The sequence below is a fragment of the Brienomyrus brachyistius genome, chromosome 23, assembly GCF_023856365.1.
Source record: "Brienomyrus brachyistius isolate T26 chromosome 23, BBRACH_0.4, whole genome shotgun sequence".
In the NCBI taxonomy this organism is placed as follows: domain Eukaryota; kingdom Metazoa; phylum Chordata; class Actinopteri; order Osteoglossiformes; family Mormyridae; genus Brienomyrus; species Brienomyrus brachyistius.
In genome coordinates, this window is record NC_064555.1 from 3018002 (window position 1) to 3039081 (window position 21080).

General features: G+C 45.7%; 2 protein-coding genes across 2 annotated transcripts in view; both read right to left on the bottom strand.

The window, feature by feature from the left end:
• Positions 1 to 4430: 4430 nt before the first annotated feature.
• Positions 4431 to 9489, bottom strand: cdca7b (cell division cycle associated 7b). Its single transcript, XM_048993227.1, has 9 exons — positions 9246 to 9489; positions 8281 to 8415; positions 7727 to 8050; positions 6930 to 6992; positions 6614 to 6778; positions 6122 to 6265; positions 5104 to 5253; positions 4863 to 4999; positions 4431 to 4741 (listed from the first exon to the last, which is right to left on the bottom strand). Exons 1-9 carry the CDS (start codon positions 9249 to 9251, stop codon positions 4720 to 4722), a joined length of 1146 nt encoding a protein of 381 aa, XP_048849184.1. The 5' UTR covers positions 9252 to 9489; the 3' UTR covers positions 4431 to 4719.
• Positions 9490 to 15882: 6393 nt separating this feature from the next.
• rapgef5a (Rap guanine nucleotide exchange factor (GEF) 5a) overlaps positions 15883 to 21080 on the bottom strand; it is a 48868-nt gene continuing 43670 nt past the window's right edge. Inside the window, 7 exon segments of the mRNA XM_048993224.1 lie at positions 15883 to 18113; positions 19457 to 19511; positions 19621 to 19685; positions 19782 to 19869; positions 19989 to 20039; positions 20140 to 20230; positions 21030 to 21078. Coding sequence (XP_048849181.1) covers positions 17995 to 18113; positions 19457 to 19511; positions 19621 to 19685; positions 19782 to 19869; positions 19989 to 20039; positions 20140 to 20230; positions 21030 to 21078 — 518 coding nt within the window. The 3' untranslated portion in view covers positions 15883 to 17994.

The following is a 21080-nucleotide window of genomic DNA, read 5'->3' on the forward strand; positions in this document are numbered from 1 at the left end:
CCATGGAAGGTGTCCGGGGGGGGGGGGGGGGGGGTGAATCTCCCTGGTTTAGTTAGTGAACGCTGTGTATGGGCAAGGAGAGGGACCCCAGATCACGCAGGCCCAGAAAAGACCCTGCCCTTTCAGTGCGGCCCCTGACCATCTCGGAGCATAAACAACCTTGTGTTCTTTTAAGCGGTTCCCGTTTTTACTCTCCGCCGCCGTGACATTGGGCTCCGTTTCCATGCCGAGGAAGAGAACGCCTGGAATGGTGAGCAGTTGCCAGGCGACAGGAGAGCAATGCTGTCCGGGAGGAGCGCGAGGGCCGGCCGCCGCGAAGATCCCACCGTGGGAACCCAGGAGAGACGTGGCAGAGTGTCTGCAGTGTAACAGGAGCAAAAGCACGAGCCAAAAAGAATCACCAAAGATCTGCATGATGACATCAAAGGAAAAGCTAAAAAAAAAAAAGACTTTAATAACTTTTTAAACATGTGCCGAGCAAAAGACAATTATCTACAGAGGAATATCCTCACTGCCCATCCATCTTCCAGTGCTTAGAAGGTACAAGCGGGGGTGACACTAGAGATTTTGGGCCCCACGAAAGCATATCATACTGAGCCCCCAACCCAGACCAATCCAATTATGTTCCCAATATTTTAGGGCCCCTGGTACTAAAGGACCCTTGGAATCATTCTAAGTCTCCCCCCCCACCCCAGAGTAGAGGGTCATGAAGTGGGTGGTCTGGAGCCTATCCCAGACAGCACAGGGCAATACCACACTTCATTGTTGCAATATTTGATATATATGACTTCATTACCCAGAGGCCTTTCACTAACAGCTAAATCAGAGACAGAGGTGTTAAAAGCAGGTGTGTCCAGACTTTTGACTGGTACAAAAAAAAAAAAAAAAAAAAGCATGTGGAACTGCTTGCTAGGTTGCCAGCGAGTGTGAGCCTCCCCAGTGATTAATCAGCTGAACTCCTTACTGATTTAATAGGAATTACTCCAGTGGAAAAAATCCAAAGTATGTATGTAGAATTTCATCCGGACCAACTTTAAGCTAAGCCCTGTAACAGGAAGAATTCTGAACCTTAACACAGCAAAACAGTTCAGGTCACAAACCTATTACAGATTACTTTTAAGTGAATGAAATTCCCTCCACGTTGATATTATCGACCTCAGGTGAGGTGGGGGCACCATGTAGTTCATGTCATGAGCTGGCAGAAAGCAGACCAGAGGAGGACTGGATGCTCAAGTGTTGCCATAGCAAGTGATGCTCACCACTGGGATTCTGGGAACCCACCTTAATGAAAAAATTACATTTGCCAGCTTTCGTTCTAAGAAGAGTTAAACAAGGCGAATGAAAGCTCAGACAGCCCAGTCATCAAGCGCGCAATGAACAGACAGAATAGAGGTTTTACATATTAAGGAAAAGCGGTGTCGCCATTAGAGCTTCGTCCCCAGAGTCCCAAACCACGTCTGCCCTGCGACCCTCCCCACCCTGACGTACAAGGGAGCCTCGGGGAAGCCATGGCGAGCGGTTATAACTTAATTGCTCGGCGCTGACCCCGCACACTTGCGCTCCCGCATGATGAATACCACCTGCTGAGGAAGACGTGATGGATTCAGCTCGGGATCCGCAGCCCAACTTCATTAATACTCGGAACGCCGCGGAGCGCAGAGTAATGAATACTAATTAGCGCCCCCGCGCGTGTCGGGAGCGCGCCTAGCGATCCATCAGCGAGGACGTAATGGTTCCGTCAATACTACATTAATTCCAGCTTGTGAAGATATTAAGCCAAGCCGTGTTAGGGTCATAAAAAAAACTTCCACCGTGGGTATAGTGCTTCTGCGAAAGACTGCAAGGTCAATTAGGAAACAATTAGACAGCCAAGGGTTCCGGAAATCTTAATTATTTATCTCAGTATTCTGTTCATTGTTATATAGCCAGCGTTCTTGACTTTTGCGGTTGTGGTTCAATTGTCATAAAGGAAAAAGTTTTCAACTGACATTCTGTCCATCTCGGCTTAGAACGATGCTACTAACATGTCATCTGCATAAAATATAGGCTAATCACATCAAACATGTCAGGATAATTCAACAATCTGAACATGAATTATTATTCGCCTTATATTTTGAAAGCCATACATGCATCGTTCAGCTGGAGGGGTGGGATCTTCGCCTTTCACAGGCGGAGTAGGACGAGACTGGTGTCGGCCGGCCGGCCAGCCAGCCGGGAATCCCCCCACCCCACCAACTAACCGGTTCTAGTCTCTGCTGTTTGTCAGCATTCCGAGAGTCAGACAGTGGTGACAGAGACCGCATGCAGAGCGAGGAGCCTCACAGATCAGAGCCGCTGACTCACACCTCTGACTATAACCGCTTATACTGCATGGCAGCTCCGAGGAATGGATGAAATCCCGCTGATACCATCAGCGTCCCTTCTGACACTTGTCACACTCGCATGCATCGGGAGGGGGGTTCTCTGGCACGTCATCCACAAAACCCCGTTTGACCCACCCCCATCGGTGGGTCACGCTAGTCCTCCTGTTACATCTTCTGGACACAAGAAGGCAGGATCACACGGGAGTGCCTATTCCAGCCTGCACGTGTTGTTGTTACAAGTTGTAGCCCCTCCCCCACCACCATCCGCCACCGTTATCAGGTGGCTCCTCTTCCCAGAATGCCTTTCTTCCACCACGCTTACTGTGAGACAATCGTTACCTGAAACAATGACCTTCATTGCTTGGAAACCACCGATAACGGAGTGACGCACTGGTGCGTATGTTTAGCATCGACAGGGCGTTTTTACATGGAAAATAATTAAACTATATGTAACTCTTCCCCCAAATCATTCCATTTCAAGGACTGACCTTAATTCCCCTATGTAAGAAACTAATCATACTGCAATCAGCATTAAAAAGTCTGCTGTTTAACCTAAATGTCAAATATTTCATGATTCTAAGGATTGTACAGCATTTTCTCACACGTACAATTTGTCGTTAAGACACTATGAGAAAGGGGGAAAAAAATCAGCACGTGGGCGTAGAGACGTTCACCCTTTATCAGCAGCTTAACTAATTATGGAGAACAAGTGCTCTTCCTCACCTTAACGAAGTAGTGCGGGAAATTAAACGGAGCAGGGTAATTGTGTGTGGAAATTGGGGCAGATCACACCACCGCCTAAGCTGATCACTGCAATAACACCGGCGACGGGAGCAATTTGTGGCAGATGCAGAGCAAATGGCCCGGTCAGTGTTGCTAGGTCCAGCAAAAATCTCCAGCCCTAGGTCTCCACCCAACGGAAGCTGAAACTAACCCAATATTTGAAATCTCAGTATACTGTATCTCATATAGAAATAAACCGCTATATTGCCTGCTGATCAAATTGAAATATTCAACATTTTAAAACCACAGTACACAATGACGTCACATGAAAACCCTCCCAGGTTTGCTTTGGTCACTTGGCTTGGGTTGGTTTTCAGTTCGAGATGTCTACACACATTTACAAGTATAAGTCCTATTACTTTGCAAATAGTTTATTGAGTGTGCAAACTACCAAACGCTTCTGATGTAGCTAATTTTAGGTTTACAATTGAATAACATATATATTTGTCTTAAGATTTCTTGCGTGAATCTGAAAGCGTGTCATGCCAGATGCGTAACATCTTGCAACTCTGCTTTCCGTGTGCATGTCTGACTTCCGGTGACTTGATTCAGCATTACTCAGCCTTAGGAGCCATCCATAATAATTTACTTCTCATTACAGTCCGCCGCCACAGAACATTATGAAAGCAACTCAAAAGGCCACACAACCTCCTAATATTTAATATGAATTATTTTCAAACAAAAGCCGCGGACCTGGCAATTCTGAGACCGGTGACCCCCGAAGGTGTCATTCCCCCCTCCCCGACTTGTGTACGCGTCTGTGGGGGTCCTAGTGGCAGGGCCATTTTACTTACCTTTATTTACCTTTCCAAAATGGCCAAAACAGTACAGTTAAAACACGAGTTCAACACACAAAAATAAAAAGACAGCCGACTCCAGGTTATCTGGGCAGGCAGGAACTCACGGCAACAAACTAAACGGTACGTGTCTTTTCCCACCCCAAACAAAGTATAGAATGACTGTGGCAACCGCAACATATTGAGAAAGAATACTGCTGCCCTCTAGTGTCCAACTAAGGAACTTGTCTCATCCACCATCTTGCAGCCCCACAAGGAAGGACAGGGTCAGGTCACGCAATTCACGTTGCCCCGATGGTCTATATTTTCATCTTAAGCTAACATAATGGAAGTACTGGCTTCATCAAAGCTTGCTGGATTGGCAGCACCACTCACCTTTCCTCCAGAATAGCCATGAAAACAATCAGTTTCTAGAACCCCTTACTGGTGCAATGGCCGTCATTATGACAGGCGAGCAGAGACACACAGTGACACACAAACACGAGGCTGATCAACAAAAACATTTAATTACTAACAATAGTTACCCCTCTTATACTGCCAAATGAAGCTCTGCGCATAAGGGGGGGGGACACTTTTCCCCCCCACATCGTACAATATATAAAAATGTCTAGACTAATGACTGATACAACAAGCATCTTCTTGCATGACAATCAACAGGCATTAACCATTTCCATCCTGGCATGAGCCACAATCAAAACACAACATTTAAAGTGAATCAGCACTGACTACAGACACCCCCAGTCTTTGATCCGACGTCTGTCCGCCAAAGACCTGTCCTACGACAGCTGCTTCTGTAGACTAGATAAAAACACGGGGTTAGATTTTGACGCACTCTACAACCAGCAGGTGGCAGAGTGATTAAGGACATGAATTCGGGACCAGAAGGTTGTCGGTGCACATCCCAGCCTGACGGTCTCACCTCTCCAGGTACTCCCGGACGCTGCTGTGACCGTAGAACTTGGCCATTCGCACCAGTGCCCCTGTGGCACACCGGCCTTCTCGTTTGCGGCACAAGCTGCAGTTACAGACGCCTCGGCAGAGGGGACACTTCCATGCCTGTACACCAGGGGGAGACATTCAAGAAGGCAGCAGCTAATGAGTTGAGGGTAACGGCAGCCTGACAGAAGTGGGAGCCCAGAAGCGCCCCGAGGGTGACGTACAGGGTCAAGTAGGGCGGCGCGGACGTCCTCGCCATAGCGGTTACGGAGACAGGGCCCGCAGAACTGCCCCCTCACGCCCTTACAGGACGCGCTCCTGCACACGGTCTTTGTGTCGAGCGTCTTCTGTCTGCACTGGTGACAAGTCGTCCCCTGAGGCATGGACACGCAGGAGAATTAACCAGGCACATGCTAATTCGTAGCGACAGCCTAAGAGGCCAAACTCAGGCAAGCATTTCTGTTCCTATGAAGCTTTTAAAACGCGACGCCCCTTGACCTTTAACCTTTCCTGCATGTCACATGTGAAATTCATGAAAACACCCAACTTAAGATCAGATTTCTATACATTGCCATTATTATTAATGTAGCAACATTAATAAGAATAAATAGCAACTTGCTTTCCAGACCTAAGGAAGTGACATCATCAATAGAGATGATGTATATTACGTAAAATTCTTAGAAGATACTCAAGTGAAAAGATCAATTTCAAATAATGATTTTAAAAAGTTGGCCCAAATTCTGCTGACAACTTCATTCCAGCTCATTTCTCAATGCCTGTAACGTCTGTGTGTGTTTCTCCCATCATCAAAAATTAAAAAGATAATCTGGATGAACTTGAAGAAGCTACTTAGCTTTTTAGGGTAGCTCAAATGGAGAGCATTGATTAGCCCAATAAGTGCGTCAGTCCAAGATCTGAGGGACATTACAACCTGATCCTCAAGTAGGATTGACACACAATGTTTGTCAAAATAACCAGGTTATACACACATACATATTAGCAAATTAAAAAGTAAAACTAAATCAGCGTATATATGTGCAGCTGCCTGGAGAAAGTGAGCCGCTACATACCACAGTGTGTGGGGCTGCTGTGGGCAGCCAATCACTGCCAGCTCGGGCCAGATAAGTCAGCTGACCACTGTCACATGGGCTAGTCAGCGAATGGCGTTTCAGGTAAACATCAGTTTTCAAAGCCTCATCACCTCCACCACCGGCCTCAGGATCAGGGCCGGCAGAGACTCACATGGTCTTTGTCGAGGATCTTGTCCTTCGCCGCTTGGGCCACGTTTTCTAGCTCTTCCTTGGTGATGTCGACCACGTCACGCAGGAGATGCCTGTTCCTGGAGCTCCTCCTCACGCCGTGGGGCCTGGGCCATCTTCCTCCTGCCTTCACCAGGATAATTACCAGAAGCACCTTCCATTCAGTCATGAATCAGAACCTGAGGAATGTGTTACCCCCCCCCCCCCCCCCCCCCCCCATATTTAATCTGGCTTCATTAATTCCCCCAGTAAATAGACCTTTGTATTTAAATTATTAAACTGTAAGCCACTGACCATGACACAAGGAACAACCAACTGTGACCTTAATGGCACCAAATGAAGTCTCCTGACCTTCATTCATTCTTTTTCAATTTTATAGAATCAACATACAGCTCACCAGTCTCCTTAGAATTTGGAGGAAAAACTCAAACTCATTTCTTATTTGCATCCAGATTCAAGCTGCACATTATCTCACCTCCAAGAGGCTCTTGGTGTCCAGTCTGTCGAAGGCCGACAGCTTGGTGGTGGAGTCCAAGACTTCCTCCACTCCAAAGTGCTCGGGGGGGCGTGCTCTTCGGGAGGGGTTACGCCGCTCGATCATCCCATTGGAGGAGAGTTTCTTTCTCCGAGTCTTCTTTTTCTTAAAAAAATAAACCAAAAAACACCAAACGCCCATAATTCACCAGTAATGTATGCAAATACCCAGAAATTCCGGGAGGCAGCCGCCACAGTAACCGACGATTTACTGTAACAGGAGCAACAGGCCAGCTGCTACAGCTGACAACACTCACCGTGGGCGTCTTCTGCGGGGAAAGCTCAGGAACTGAATTCATGTCCGCAAATAACTTTGCAAGCTGGGGGGGGGAGAAACGCCAGTTACACAGCACCTGTGCATCAATTCTGCGAGCAATGCAGACACGCAGATAAAAGGAATATGAAACTTGTACAAATTACTTCGTATGATTTCATCTACTTGTCACACAGTTTTTTTTAACACGCTGCTCGCTTTTACTTCTCCCACACACCAGGAAGGATTTTGTCCTGGAGCTCCTGATGGTGGACAGTCTCCTGCCAGCCCCCCCACCCCCACCCTAACTAAACATCTGCCTGTCCTGTCCTGCCTGCTGCTCGACGGCACCCCCCTCCGTCATGGCGACGGATGCAGCATCCTCACCTTACTGCCCAGAAATCAGCTTCCATATCTCCACTGCACCTTCCACATTTATACCTGGCCTATTCTAGTCTAGTGTATTTGATAAATCAAGACATTGCTATTTTGGACTTCCTCTGCCGGGCCCCTGGAGGATGCCCCCCCCCCCCCTTTGAGTCTGGTTCCTTCCAAGGTTTCTTCCAACTATTGAGTTTTTCCTTGCCACTGCTGCCCCTGGCTTGCTCTCTGGGGGCTTTGGGAGGGGATAATGTAAGTGCTTTGAGACAGTTTAATGTTGTGAAAATGTGCTATATAAAAATAAATCGACGGTTTGATGTTGCACTGCTCGTGAGCTAACGGTTGCCGTTCCGATATTTAGGGCTCGGCTGTTGTACCCTAGAGTGAAGTCCTTCATTATAAGAGTAAATGGAAACCTACCATCGCTTTATTTTCCTCGATGTTCCTGGCACGCTTGCACTGGAACTCGCTATCCGCGTTGTCATCGCCAAGCTCTGCCCTGACGTATGGCCCAAGGGCCTCCCCCCGCCCCCCCAGCTTGGGCTTCAGGGCAACCCTCGCACTCTCCACCTCTGCCCAGGCCCCATCAGAGTCCTGGGGGTCAGAGTCGGACCCATGTTTCTGCCGGGCCGGACGCTTCTTGGAGGGGAACCGGAAGGCCACGCGGAGGCCAGGGGGGCTGCGTCCCACGGGATTCTTTGACTCTCCTTCAGAATAAAAGCCAGTGTCCTCTGTGGATTCCGACTAAGGGGGGGGGGGGGGGTAACATAACGTTAAAACAACCTTGACCAAGATAAGTGTTAGTGCAAAACAGTAACTTTGATTGCCCACCACAATCATTTATTTAAAAGAGATTTTAAAACCATGACCTTACAGGATTCACACATGGGCCTAAATTAGCTTTAATTACTCATATTATCGCATCTGAATTCAGGACAGGAAATTTGTTTTGTCGCCAACGCAACAGCACACACCACGCCCTTTATCCAGCAGTTGAGCCGCGGACTTCCATCCCAGCCGAATCCCTCGAACTCCTCCTCGCTGTCCGTTTCCTCGGAGAAGATCCGAACCAGCTCCTCCGTGATGTACTTGGACCGGAAACACAACACCTACGTACAGCTACAGTCAGAGACAGGTTCCCTTATCCTGTTCACAGCGATCCCTTAATATTTAAGTGACTAAATCAGTGAATAATTCTAAAGTTTAGACGGGTAATATAATCATGGCTGTTGTAGAATTCAATACCCCAGTTTACTTAAAGTATTTAAGATAAATGCCACGGCGTTTTACATGCCAGGGTTATTGCGTGTGAAAAAAATGCACGTCTGTACAGAGTACTTAATCTTAAAGATTAAAATGGGATCGTGCCTAGATTCCCCTGAACGTGATGGCAATCTGTGCTGTTCATAATCAGCTGAGGATGGAAAAGCCTACAAACCAAACAGACCTCCCTCATCGTCAGAGGTCAACAATAATTCAGCTGAGTGTCACTCAGCGGCGTGCGACGTGGAAAAGGACCAGCACTTAACTGTCTTAAACTATGCACTTAGCTAACTCGTGAAACGTTATCTAATAACTGGCGAGAAATCGCTAAGTCTGGTTTCGCGGGTAATAATGATAATGTACTATTCTAGGCACCGGATTAAGCATGCGTTATAGAAATGCATTTCGGTTTTTGAGTTTGAGTGTGAAGAGTATCTGAAATAAACGTTACTTGGCTATGGTCTAATGTGATCTGACCTAAAACACAAACGTTGTACCTAATTGTATGTGCTGCGTAAAGCACGCTGCTACTTGTTGAAGATACAATGAGGCAATGTGCGGCATTGTCTGTTACCGAAAACACCCCTTACAACAATATAGTCACTGATGTCAACCCTAAAGACCACAAAGGCAATCTTAAACCTCGACTTCAAAAATAAATGCCCTTAATACTCACCTCCATTGATATTAGTTTTTACTAGCCTTCCTTTAAACTTTCTCACATGCCCGCACAATGAGATGAATGGTTTAAAAAACAACACACGCCCGAAAGCTCCGCAGCAGAGCGAGTAGGTTATGACCTAGTATGTTTACTTAGAAAACAATAAAATAATCCAGCTTTTATTTGAATTTATGCAACCACTGTGTTTATTAATTAAAACTCTTAATTTAACTTTATGTTAAAATATAAGCAAAGCAATCACGCAATTACATAAATTTAGCCGTGCAGTCTTGCTCCCCTCCAACAGCTGTAAATGGAACAGTCCGACGTATTGCTCATCGTGTTTTCGCGCGAAGAGAAATGCTCGCGGCAAAGTGTAGGGATCGTGGCAGAATCAGAATAGACAATAAAGTTACAGACAGAGTATAAATACAAAGCAAAATACACAGCGGACAGTGGAAAGCCAAAGGTGTAAGAAACTGATTAGTGCCAAAACTTAAGTAGTGCAATTGACATAAGTTGACATAAGTAAGATAAGTCAACATACATAAGTAAATTTAGTGCATGACATGACTTCACCTGAAATATGCAATTATAAAGAGTGAACAGATTGTCCGGGGTTTGTGTGGATGCAAATGTAAACATTTAAACTGTGCAAATGTTGCATTGTTGTTGATTACAAACGGGGGACTGCTGATTGGTCAGAGTAATGGGAAAGAAGCTTCTCTTGAAGCATGTTCTTGTGGTGAGAGGTCTGAGTCGTCAGCTGAAATAGAACACACACAATCCTTTTGGCACGTTTATGCCGCCTTCTCTGGAGGTCGAACGGAAAGCATTGTCAAATGGGACAGTCTGGCCTACGGATAATTTCCTATTTGTGTCACCAGCTGTTCCCGGTGTTACCCTCAAGTCATAAAGTGCTGCTGCTATCACCTAGCCGAGACACACCCTTTACCTCTGCGCGGTGAATCTTGGGATATGTTGGGCTGCGAAGGATCCATCAGGTGCGTTCTCCGCGGAGCGGGAAAAGGACGCATTTCTACACCGCATGTGAAGAAGCCAAGAAACCTCGGAAATGGGACAACCTTGTTTCACTGCTGAGAAGCATTTGGTCAGGGCAGAACAGGAGAACATGGAGCCTGGTGGTATTCCAGTGCTGATGACTGGTGGGGGGGGCACAATAAACTTTTCACCTTGACAGACTGATGTCGGCAGAATATGATCTCCAGAAGCCAGTTACCCCCCTGTTACTTCAGTGTCCATCTCCATTAGTTTGGGGAAGAGTGCTGGGGGTCGACAGAGCTGAAGTTCATGAATAGCACACATACCTTGGTATTGAGTATCTCTAGATGGTGCATAATGCAGTGAAGTGCTTGATTAATGTCATGGGCGTAAATTATAGGGGGAGATGGGGGCATTTACACCCACCCCCAATAATCAAAACCAACAAATAGAAGCCCCTGGACCCCTTCAACCCAAAGTGGGTCTTTGGATGGTGTTCTTCACAGACTTGTTGGGGTGGCAGGCAAATGGTGTAGATCCACTGAGGAACCGCAGGACTTCAGGTGACGTAGAACAACATGTCGGAATGTCGTCAGAAACACCGGCATTAGGGCAACAGGTCAGTAGTCATTAAGAGATTCTGGGTAGCCATTTTAAGGCATTTTACTAAACATCCATCCATCCATCCATCTCCCACTGGCCCCCTCCACACACACACAACTGAGGGTGGGACTCAACCCCCCAACCCCAAGGTGTGAAGTGGCCCTGAACCACCATCCTGGTATGGGAGGACATCCCTTATTCAAAGGAGGTGTATGGCTGCCACCACTCAAACCACACATCTGTGTGGTGCCCCGAGTACTGGGACCCCCCAGTTGCCAACAAACAGTCCAAACACTAAAAAATGAATAAACAGTTTACTTATTTAGCAGCCTGAAGCATCATGTTCTGCTCACCAGCTACCTTTTGCTTCTTCCACATTGTTGTCTTTAGTGTTTATGTCCATTGCTGTGCTAGTTTATGCTTTTAGTCTTCTGAATGCTGGGACCGTCTTAATGTTTTATTTTTACATACAGACTCTACATGACGAGAGTCCCCGGAAACAACAACCGCCTCCCGCCCTCCTTAGTGAACGTAGGCAACTGTCAGCAATTTCACTAGCGATGTAATATGTCTATGTGGCCGCCAAGGCTCATTTCGCTTGTAACTTAGGGGTACCAGCTGCAGACACTTTTAAGACAATGTTGAAGACTACTCTTCTGTTCTTTGTTATTTTAGCCATATGCACAAATCTAAACTGTCATAAAAATAACAAATATTGAACCGTACATATTGGAGCAGCAGAAATATTTCACATTTGCCGATACACCTTCACTAAAATCGTTTCACAAGAATGTCCCGGGAATTTAGAGCGAGAAACATCCTGTGCACGAGAGACGCGATAAATAAATATAGGTTTACCCCGCGGAAAGCAATGCAAACCCGGCAGATATATATTTTTCGTGATGCACGATGAAGGTCACACGCCGAGTCACTACAATTGTCCGTTGTATCTCGCATTTAAACTGTCGTCCTCTGCTTTCTTTCTAAGTACGGAATAACTGAAGCACGAATACAAAGGAATAATAAGTGCCCATGTCTGTCTAGCATTCCCCGGCAAGATGCATTTCCAGGATGACGAAACAGGGTAAAAATACCCAGTGATGGAACGTAGGATTCACCATAATGATGGGTTAGATCTCATTCTTACGCAGAAAGAAATCCGGGATCAGCTCGACAAGTGTCAGCTGTCATCTTCAGGTGGAAAAGCAGGGACGTTTATCTTAACGTTTATTTGGTGTCGGATAAATTAAATGTTCTTATTCTTAAATATGACTGTACAACTTCCCTATTCGTCACTTGACGTCACAAAGGATTCTGACGTCAAAGTTTCCAGCTCATTTCACCGAATCTACAGCCGAAACGACAAAAATATTAAAACCATTCTAAAATGATGAAGCATTGTACACAAAAAGTAATTTATTATTATATTACTGTTGTATCCCAGCAATGTATTGTTTGAAGACCTTTGGATATATCTGCTCAGAAACCCGGAGTGCCATCACCACTCTGGGATTATCCTTTCTGGTGTTTTATTTCCTTTGAAACGTCCATAGATGGAAGAAAGACAACTTCGTGCCGATATTTATAGGATTGTAGGAAAACAAAGGAATGGTTCACTACAGCGTAACTAATTTCCATGGCGTGGCAGAGGGTTTGATGTTGGTCGAGACTTAACTTTATAATTCAAATGTAAAGTTATTTTTGGAGGGACGAATGATGCCAAATTAAATATTGGGTACCCTCCGCCCATTCCTGCGCACCTGATTACTGACATAGTTATTTAGTGGACGGTAACTTTGCTAACAGTTGTAAGCTATACCTTCTCATACAGACTCTTCATTACATTACGTCTTACCAAAGGACGCAACAGACGTGGTCAGTTTATATCAAAAAGTTTTGAGCCTTTGTTTCAGTGTATTTATGACACAATATTTCCGATGCTCGTCTTAAAATAGAGATAAAGGTTTTACTGGACAAGGAGTAGGCAAAATAAAACCTCTTCATTTCTACCCAAGCCTACTAAAAAGACATTTTCTACCTGTCTTAGATACTCAAACACGGACCCGTAGGCCAATACTAGTGGATGTATATAAACTGTTTCTCACTACGATTAATGGAAGACGGCGCGAAGGAAGTGACTGATTTGTCACGCTATATAGTTAAACGCACTGCTGCGTTTAAATTACGCATGATTGCTGGAGACGAGCATCTTTCGCCCACAAATAATACTTTTTTGTTCTTAATTTTCTGCTCAATTGGGACCTAAGCGCTTCCCACATTGTCAGCGGAACACCTGCAGCTGGGTACTTGGGCTCATCCTCCGGAGGGAATCGGGGCTCTCCTTCCCGTCAGCGAGTCTTTATCTCGGTGCTCGGATCCCGTCAAGGCGCTTCGCTAACGAGCCATTAGATGACGGGGAAATGATACGCTGCGCCGGGCGAGCGGAGGAAATCACAGAGCCCCATCGGCTTCACGCAGCAGGTAGCGCTGTCACAGCAAGCCCAGTAAGAGCAAATTGGAGGCAGCTGTTTAAGCTTTGTTTGGTGTCCCCCCCCCTCCTCCGCCTTCAGTTGAGGATAAGGCTCGGCGGATCGTCCACACTCTGTCGGGTAGATTGTCGTTGCACCCGGGGGTTTAACGTCAAGCTACGGGACTGTTCTAACTATGTTCACCATTAATGTCCATGGGACTCAACATCATAAAAACCTCCCTTATGATTTGAACAGTGGTTTGTTTACCTCATACATGATACCCACAAAAGTCCAGACTCCTACGTTAAACCAATAAGATGTTTTTGTTAGTTTAAAATTACCAGTCAAACTTTCAATTATGCGGTATATTTAGGCCGAAGTTTAGATTTTCAGGACCTGTCTCAAGTGTCTTTTCCTCATTTAGCCAGCAGCTCTCACTGGCCATCCCATGTTGTGTTACCCTAGTACAGTGTTTCCCAACCCAGTCCTTGGGGAAACCCAGACAGTCCACGTTTTTGCTACCTCCCAGCTCCCAGCCAATCAGGAACAGAGAATACCTGGTACAGGTGCTATGGGAGCTGAGAGGAAGCAAAAACACGGACTTAGTGTTTCCCTGCTCCTCAGGCCACTGCATGGCTTGATGGCCTTTGTGATTATTTAATTAGTTATGGTTCTCACCTTTCCTTTGTCTAGTCTTGCTATTAGTGTATTTCAGCGCCTGCTTTTGTTCTGTTCCCGAGTAGTTCATTGTGGCTGTTGCCCTGCGGTTTCCGGTGTTGCTCCATGCCTTAGTTGCCGGTCACGGTCCCTTTGTTTTCTCCTTCTCCGTTTGTGTTCTGTATTGTTAATAAAATCCTGTCTGTTGATAGCTGCTATGTGGATAATCCCTCCTTTGTCATGCCCCACCATAACACCAACAACCAGTGTTGCCAAGTCTCTCGATAACAAACACGCATCCTCACTCCTGAAAACGAGCCTACAGCGCCAAGCCCAAAGATAAGTCCAATTGCACACGACCTCCTGGAACACAATGTGTCCTGTGTTTGCCGTATTGTGTGTGTTCATTGTACATATAGCAAGCGTGCAACAGTAACAGGAAACCGGAGGGCATGGTTCAAAGGTTTTAACTTATGATTTTCTTTCGTTAGTGTGGCAGTAAACAGCTCCTTATGGTTAGCCATAAACTAAATATGGTCCTTACACAAATTATTGGATACTAAACTTAAATATCACAACACAAAGGAAATATATGAGACATGCAAAATTACGTGATATCTGCGTAAAAAGAACTCTTAATTATCCTTTAATCACTAAGTATCATATTAGGTCTATGTAAATTTTTAGATTAACTGAGTTAATTAGAATGGCTGAAACTATCCTTAAGGAAATAGTGAATTAATGTGTGTGTTTGGAAAATAAAAATACAGTATACCGCTGTATAATGTATGGAATATATGACTACATGAAAATTAAAGTACGATAACTTTATTCAACTCACGGTGAAATTACTACCCAATCATAGGGACACGCCCCCTTAACCTTACGCAGCATTTGATGGTATGATCTCCTTTAAGTTTTAAGCTATTTTATGCAAGCAAGTATAGGCCTAAGTCAACTGTCTGATGTCAATCTTTTGACCAATGACGGGCTAAGCCTATATGCCGATTATAACTGTTGTCATTAATATTTGAATTCCTTCGAATGATAGATCTATACATCTATATAAAAATAAGATTAGATTTAAATAAGCCCTAAAACAACAACCTCAAAACAACAAGCCCAAATACGCAACCTGCAACTCAATGAAATAATAAGCGATTTCATAAAAAGTCCAAAGTCACTTATAATAAGCGGACTTGGCAACACCGCTAACGACTGGAAAAAGGAAAGTTTGCGAAAGGTAATACAAGGAAGGTAATCGGCATATTAGGCAAAAATAAATGCTGTTTTTTAGATACCCGCTGAAGCTGGTTGGGACGCAGGTGCAGAAAAATTACCATCTCCCCCATCCAAACGCCTCAATTAAAACACTCTCAAAGTGCTTCTTACTGGCTGCCTTCCCGCTTCGTGCTTCTCTGTCCCCAAAACAAGCTTCTTGAATTCACCACCACTTCCTAGGCTTTTGGTCGAAAAACTGGATGCAAAACTTTTTTCGCCTCAGATTCTTGACGTTGATGGCCTCGTTAATGAGTCAAGACCTGGTTTAAACACCTTGAGATGAAATATTCGCGTACCCTCTTTAATTCTATGACTGGTGGAGGCTTTTCTATCCACACGAATAGCAAACGCTGAGAAGCGGCGTTCTGTGGACCACAGGCATTAAATGTATCTTGCTTTTCCTCCATATTTGTGCGGATCGTCTTCACGTTATGCCTGAAGAAACTGTTCGTAGATGTTGGCAGACTTGGTTTCCATTATTCGCTGATATACGGAAGAATCTTGCAATAATGTCAGGTTTTCAGTCTTAGCAGTTTTATTTCAGCATTGCGAGTAAATATTAAAATAAGTTTTGCAGGCGAATGTTTTTCTCAAAACATTCCAATGGTTGCCATCAACTATAAAGACTGTAAGCAATGTTTGTAACATAAAACGTTTTATTTTTCAATAAACTTTCAAATCACTGTAAAAATGCATATAATTAGAAAATAGGCATGGTTTGGAAGCGGCGTGAGGGACGGACATGCTGAAAATGTATTGCTTTATAATTTTTTTTACATATAAATAATTCACACAGTTTGCATTTTTACAGATTATTACAAAGGCTTCTGTTCCCACAAGGTGAATTGGTCGATGTGTGGTTTAAGAAACTCCATGCAGACCAGTTTAGTAGCATCTTGAAAAATAAATAAATACAGAACAATAATTGCTGGGAAAAACTACAGCCCACAACGAATTATTTTAATTTTCCGTCTATTTTGATGCGTCAACGACAGCCTTCTCGAAACCGCTGTCCTGCCATCGATAATTCCCAGAGAAACGTCTCCATGAAAGTGAATTATAGGGATATACAGCAAATCAGTTTTTTTACAAAATTGTACTACTACAGAAAACCGGAGCGCGTGGGTTGCAGATTTTCTCAGTCATACTTGTTCTGGCTGCCGTAATCCCTGTACAGTGAATAACAAACCTCGCACGGTCCAGGGATTCCTCTTTATTACCCCCCATTCAAATACCCCCCCCCCCCCCCCAATAAATAATATTAATGCCTCACAGGAAAATATTCACAACATCTTCACAGAAAATCTACACGCGTTGTGTGTAAACAGGTTACAGATACCATGAAAACCACATAGTGGAAATCTAAAACATATATCCACTATTACACAAAGAACATGATAGTAGAGCTGCAAAGAGTATAAACGTTGTTTTCTTTCCCCCCCCCCCCCCCCCCCCCCCCAAACCAGAGTCCGTTCCTGGCATATATGTATCATAGCAAATGTTCGGGAGCGGAGAGCAGGATTCTCACCGTTCAGAGGACGCTACATGTTAACGCAGTTTCGTCAAAGTCGCAATGAGAGTTTTAACTGTGTACAGTGTTCAAAAGATAGACGAAGGAAACGGCCATGTGATGCCTATAAAACTGCTTTTGGAGGCGAAATCGCAAGCTGGGCATGTATAGACTTCGTCGTGACGATAGATCGCCCGCGGTCTGCACCTACACGCGCCACGACCGGGGCCTTGCAGAAATGCAGCAGCTCGTGAAATGGCTGTACTGAGATTTGATTATTAAAGATAAGGCTCAACACTGTAAAAATGTTATTCTACTTAAATTGCATTGTCTTCGTTAATGGTTTGGCACCACATTAGAAATATGTTATTGGCTTCTGAAACGCATACATACCTCTAAAATATATTCTGCTAATTAAGAATATGGAGCTTTGACTGGGTTGCAGGGAGATGCCAGATCATCCCCCAAACCAAATTGTTTGAGTAAAAGTACATAAAAGGTGTGGAATCAAGAAACGTGGGCCTGCAAAAACACTGCAGGACAAGTAGAATTATTGTGGTTTCACAATACTTTTTCCCCAGAAGACACACACACACACACACACACACACACACACACACACACACACACACACACACACACACACACACACACACACACACACTTTAGTTTTGAAATTACTCTGAATTCAATACTGTTATTTCTGGTCACTTGTAGAATATGTCAACACTATCTGTTTTCTAACTACTCTGGCTGAACTCTTCTCCATACTGAAAACTCCCAAATGTGGCTTTTAAATCTGCTCAAAGTCAACTAGCGAACTTCATGGTTGCATATCCCTGGACGCTAGTGTCCTGCCCTTCTCTGTCCACAGCTACACGTATTAGATTTGCGTGTATTTACCAGTTCGCGTGTTCAAAATCTACAGATGGAGAAACGAACACCCCCTCACCCACTGGGTTTGAAGTCCTGCCGTTCAGCCACTAGGTGCCATTTGCTTCTTGTTTGGCTTCTGCCTTGGTATTCCGCAGCTGAGTGTCTGTCTCCCCCTGGTGGTTGAGCATAGAAATGCGTACAGACTCATCAGAAACAGCTTGGCTGTAGTTTGCGTTTCGGGATGTTCCAAGCATGGACGTCTGTGCCTATTTTGTTGCCCCGATACAGGCCAAGCCCCCCCCCACCCCCCCCCCCCATCTCAAAGTGCTTGGCGTGTGACGTGCACACTCTCAGTCTTTGTGGCTTAAGCCCGAGGCTCCAGTCGGTGAGACAGTTCAAACAGGATCTGCTGATTGTCAATGACGTGGAGGTAGTGGACGCAAGCCCGCACCTCTGGACTATCTTTCTGGGTCATCTCATTGCCTGGGGTGCAAAAAGATAATCACACACCTTCAACAAACACATCACATCGGTATTAGCAGCAAAAAGCCGAGATGGCAAAATGAAGCTTCATGAACCATTTGCTGTATTTTCTCACCCCACTAGATGGTGCTCTTTGCTCTGAGCCCTTTTTGGAAAAGAGGACAGCAAGTGCTTCACAAAGCTTCATTTGGCCATCACTAGCAGAAAACCTTTATCTTTTTAGCATAGTGGCTAAAAAACACTCATAGGGTATTTAGTTAAAGTCTCGGTTCTCTGGAGTAGTGGGTCTGAAGATGGATGCATGGATAGATGTTTGGATGAGTCCAAAATAACAGCCTTCTCAAAACTGCTGTGCTCTCATCAGTAATTCTTAAAGAAACATCCCTCCATGAAAGGATATAGGGCCACATAAATCAGTTTTTATAAGAACTACTACAGAAAAAAGTGTAGGTTGCAGATTCATACAAGTCTAAAGATAGATGGATGGACAGATAGATGGGTAAAAAAAGCATACTGATAACGGACCTGTCACCCACCCTGATAAACATGGTGGTTTATTTTGAGTCCATCTGAGGATATTGTCCATTTCAAAGAACTTCAAATACTCAGATCAGGTGCAGTGGTACTGTCTGACCACTAGAGGGTGCACATGCCTTACAAATGCCTTCAGTCAGAAAATAGTCCCCCGCCTCTTTTATTATCGAGTGCTATCAGGAGTGCAGCACTGCAGCGGTAAGGAAAAGCAGACGTTTTCATTGTGTTGTTCCCCCGCAGGGGGCCATTAGCTGTCTCCAGTGGATGCCGGCATGTGCAGGATGGCTGTGTGCTTCGCTCCCTGGGGGAAACCTTTAATGTCTATTAGACCCGCGAATCTGTGACTCGTCAGCAGAAGGGATAGGCTGGGGGGGGGGGGGGGCATCCTCATACAGCAACCGCCACAGAACAAGGGCATTTGTGTGTCTCGCACAAACCGAATAAGTTAGAGAAGCATTAACGGGGAGCGAATTTGTCATGGATGACGCGTTCATTAGGGTCTGTTCCTCCCGCAGCTATGTTTAGAATGATCATAAAGTCCCCCTCAGTCAGTGTGTTGCGGGCTATGTTAGTGACTCCCCGCTGGTGGCACGCACTGCTCAAGCCCCTCCCCCCCGTTGTCATTGCCATCACACGACCTCCTATGATCACTATATATATAAATTCTCACGACATACGGCGAAGATGGGCTTAAAAAGTGCCGGGAACATCTTCACACGTGCAACACCACTTGTGACCACTAGAGGCCGTTTCTCACATACTGCATTCAGCATCCCTGATAGACGCGTGCGGGCAGGAGGAATACCTACCCATGGGATCTGATTGGCAGTGGCGCATCAACCGAATGGTGTCTGCAATCATATGCTGCGGGGAACAGCGAGAGAGAGAGAGAGAGAGAGAGAGAGAGAGAGAGATGCTCTTTAAGCATGGTGCATGAAGAAACACGAGTGTGCCGCACTCTCTCTCCACTCACCAGCTTCTCAAAGTTCACCAGGTTGTCCAGGAACGTTTTGTTGCCCTCGTGAATAAAGGTGATGTCTGAAAGGCCAAAAGGGGAAAAAGAGGTTAAAGTCTCCACCACACGTCACCCCTCAAAGACCAAGCCTCCACACACGCTGGTGCGCAGGCCCTTACCCTTCAGCAGCAGAGGCATAAAGGGAATTTTCGGGGGCTTCATCTTCTTGAACGCGTCCCTGTAGGCCTTGTGATTCAGGGACGGGTCCTGAGGAGGGACAATTAGAACAAGCTACTGGGCAGGGGCACAGCCACACAAAAGGCAAACCGCAGACACTCTCATTCCCCGGCAGATGGTCATTGTCAACACTCCCCGCCCGGACTCACTGTCAGCAGCTCCAGCTCTGAGAACAGCTTCCTGAATTTGCCTGGAACTTTCTGGAAAAGAAAAACGAGCAGAGAGCCTCAGCTCCGAGAAACTCCAGCTTACGTGCCGAGGATCGCGCTCATGTGTAGCCCTGCCCCCCCCCGTATTTACCTCCCACGTCTGGCTCAGCCGGCTCACTGCTGCCGTCGTCAGGCCCATGATGATGGCAAACGAGGAGTTCAGGTTTCGCTGGGATTTACAGCTGGGAAGGGGGGGGGGGGCAACGGTAATGATGGTTCGTCATGACTGTCTTCGCGGAAATTAACCCGTACAGCCTGAAAAAAGCCCTGGACACACAGGCGGGCGGCTCCCTTGGCCCCCTCCTGCCCAACGACGTGTGACTGACAGGATAAATATTTTATATGTCCTGACGAGCCTCAAGATGGTTTCCCTCCTATTTGTGCCACATTTACAGATACATAATGGAGGGGGGGCACTCAGAGTGCGGTATAAGCATACAATGATCATGGAGTACATGTGAGGTGCAGCCGAGGGGGGGGCACACGTGCACATGTTGCCGACAAAGGGGGGGTCTGCCATATGGTGCATGTGCGTGGGTCAGGGGGGGCAGGTAGTGCAGTTTCTCTCTATACCTACATCCGCCCCCCACTCTGCCCCCTTAGGCACTTTCTGAACTCAAAACAAGCTGACCTGCATTCTTTTTTTGAAAGGGGGGAAGGCATTGTTTATTATGTCTGCCTGCTATACATTCCGCCAAGACTGTAGCATCTGTCCAGGACAAAACAATGAATTCCAGATACTTAGAGCTAGACTGTGGAGAAGGGCACCCGGGGACAGCAAAACTGTAAAGACTATTATGCATCTACATTTCATTTAGTACCTTGCCTTGAACTAGCAACCTTCTGGTTGCGAGTGCATTTTCGAAGCCGCTACTCCTGTCTGCAAAGGAGTTGTTTGTTATTAAGCACATTCGACATGCTCTGACAGCTGGCCTTGGAGCAGTAGCCACAAGGCTGAAGACGAGGGGAGGGGGGACCTACTGGGCAGCGATCTTGATGAACTTCTTGAACAGCTGGACGCGTTGGCCACTG

What these genes read in the sequence shown, in the direction of transcription:
- cdca7b (XM_048993227.1), bottom strand. An exon ending in CCCCGCAGAAGACGCCCACG is followed by an intron (nt 6,779 to 6,929) that starts GTGAGTGTTGTC and finishes TATTTTTTTAAG; the next exon opens with AAAAAGAAGACTCGGAGAAA. An exon ending in AGATCCTCGACAAAGACCAT is followed by an intron (nt 5,254 to 6,121) that starts GTGAGTCTCTGC and finishes TCCATGCCTCAG; the next exon opens with GGGACGACTTGTCACCAGTG.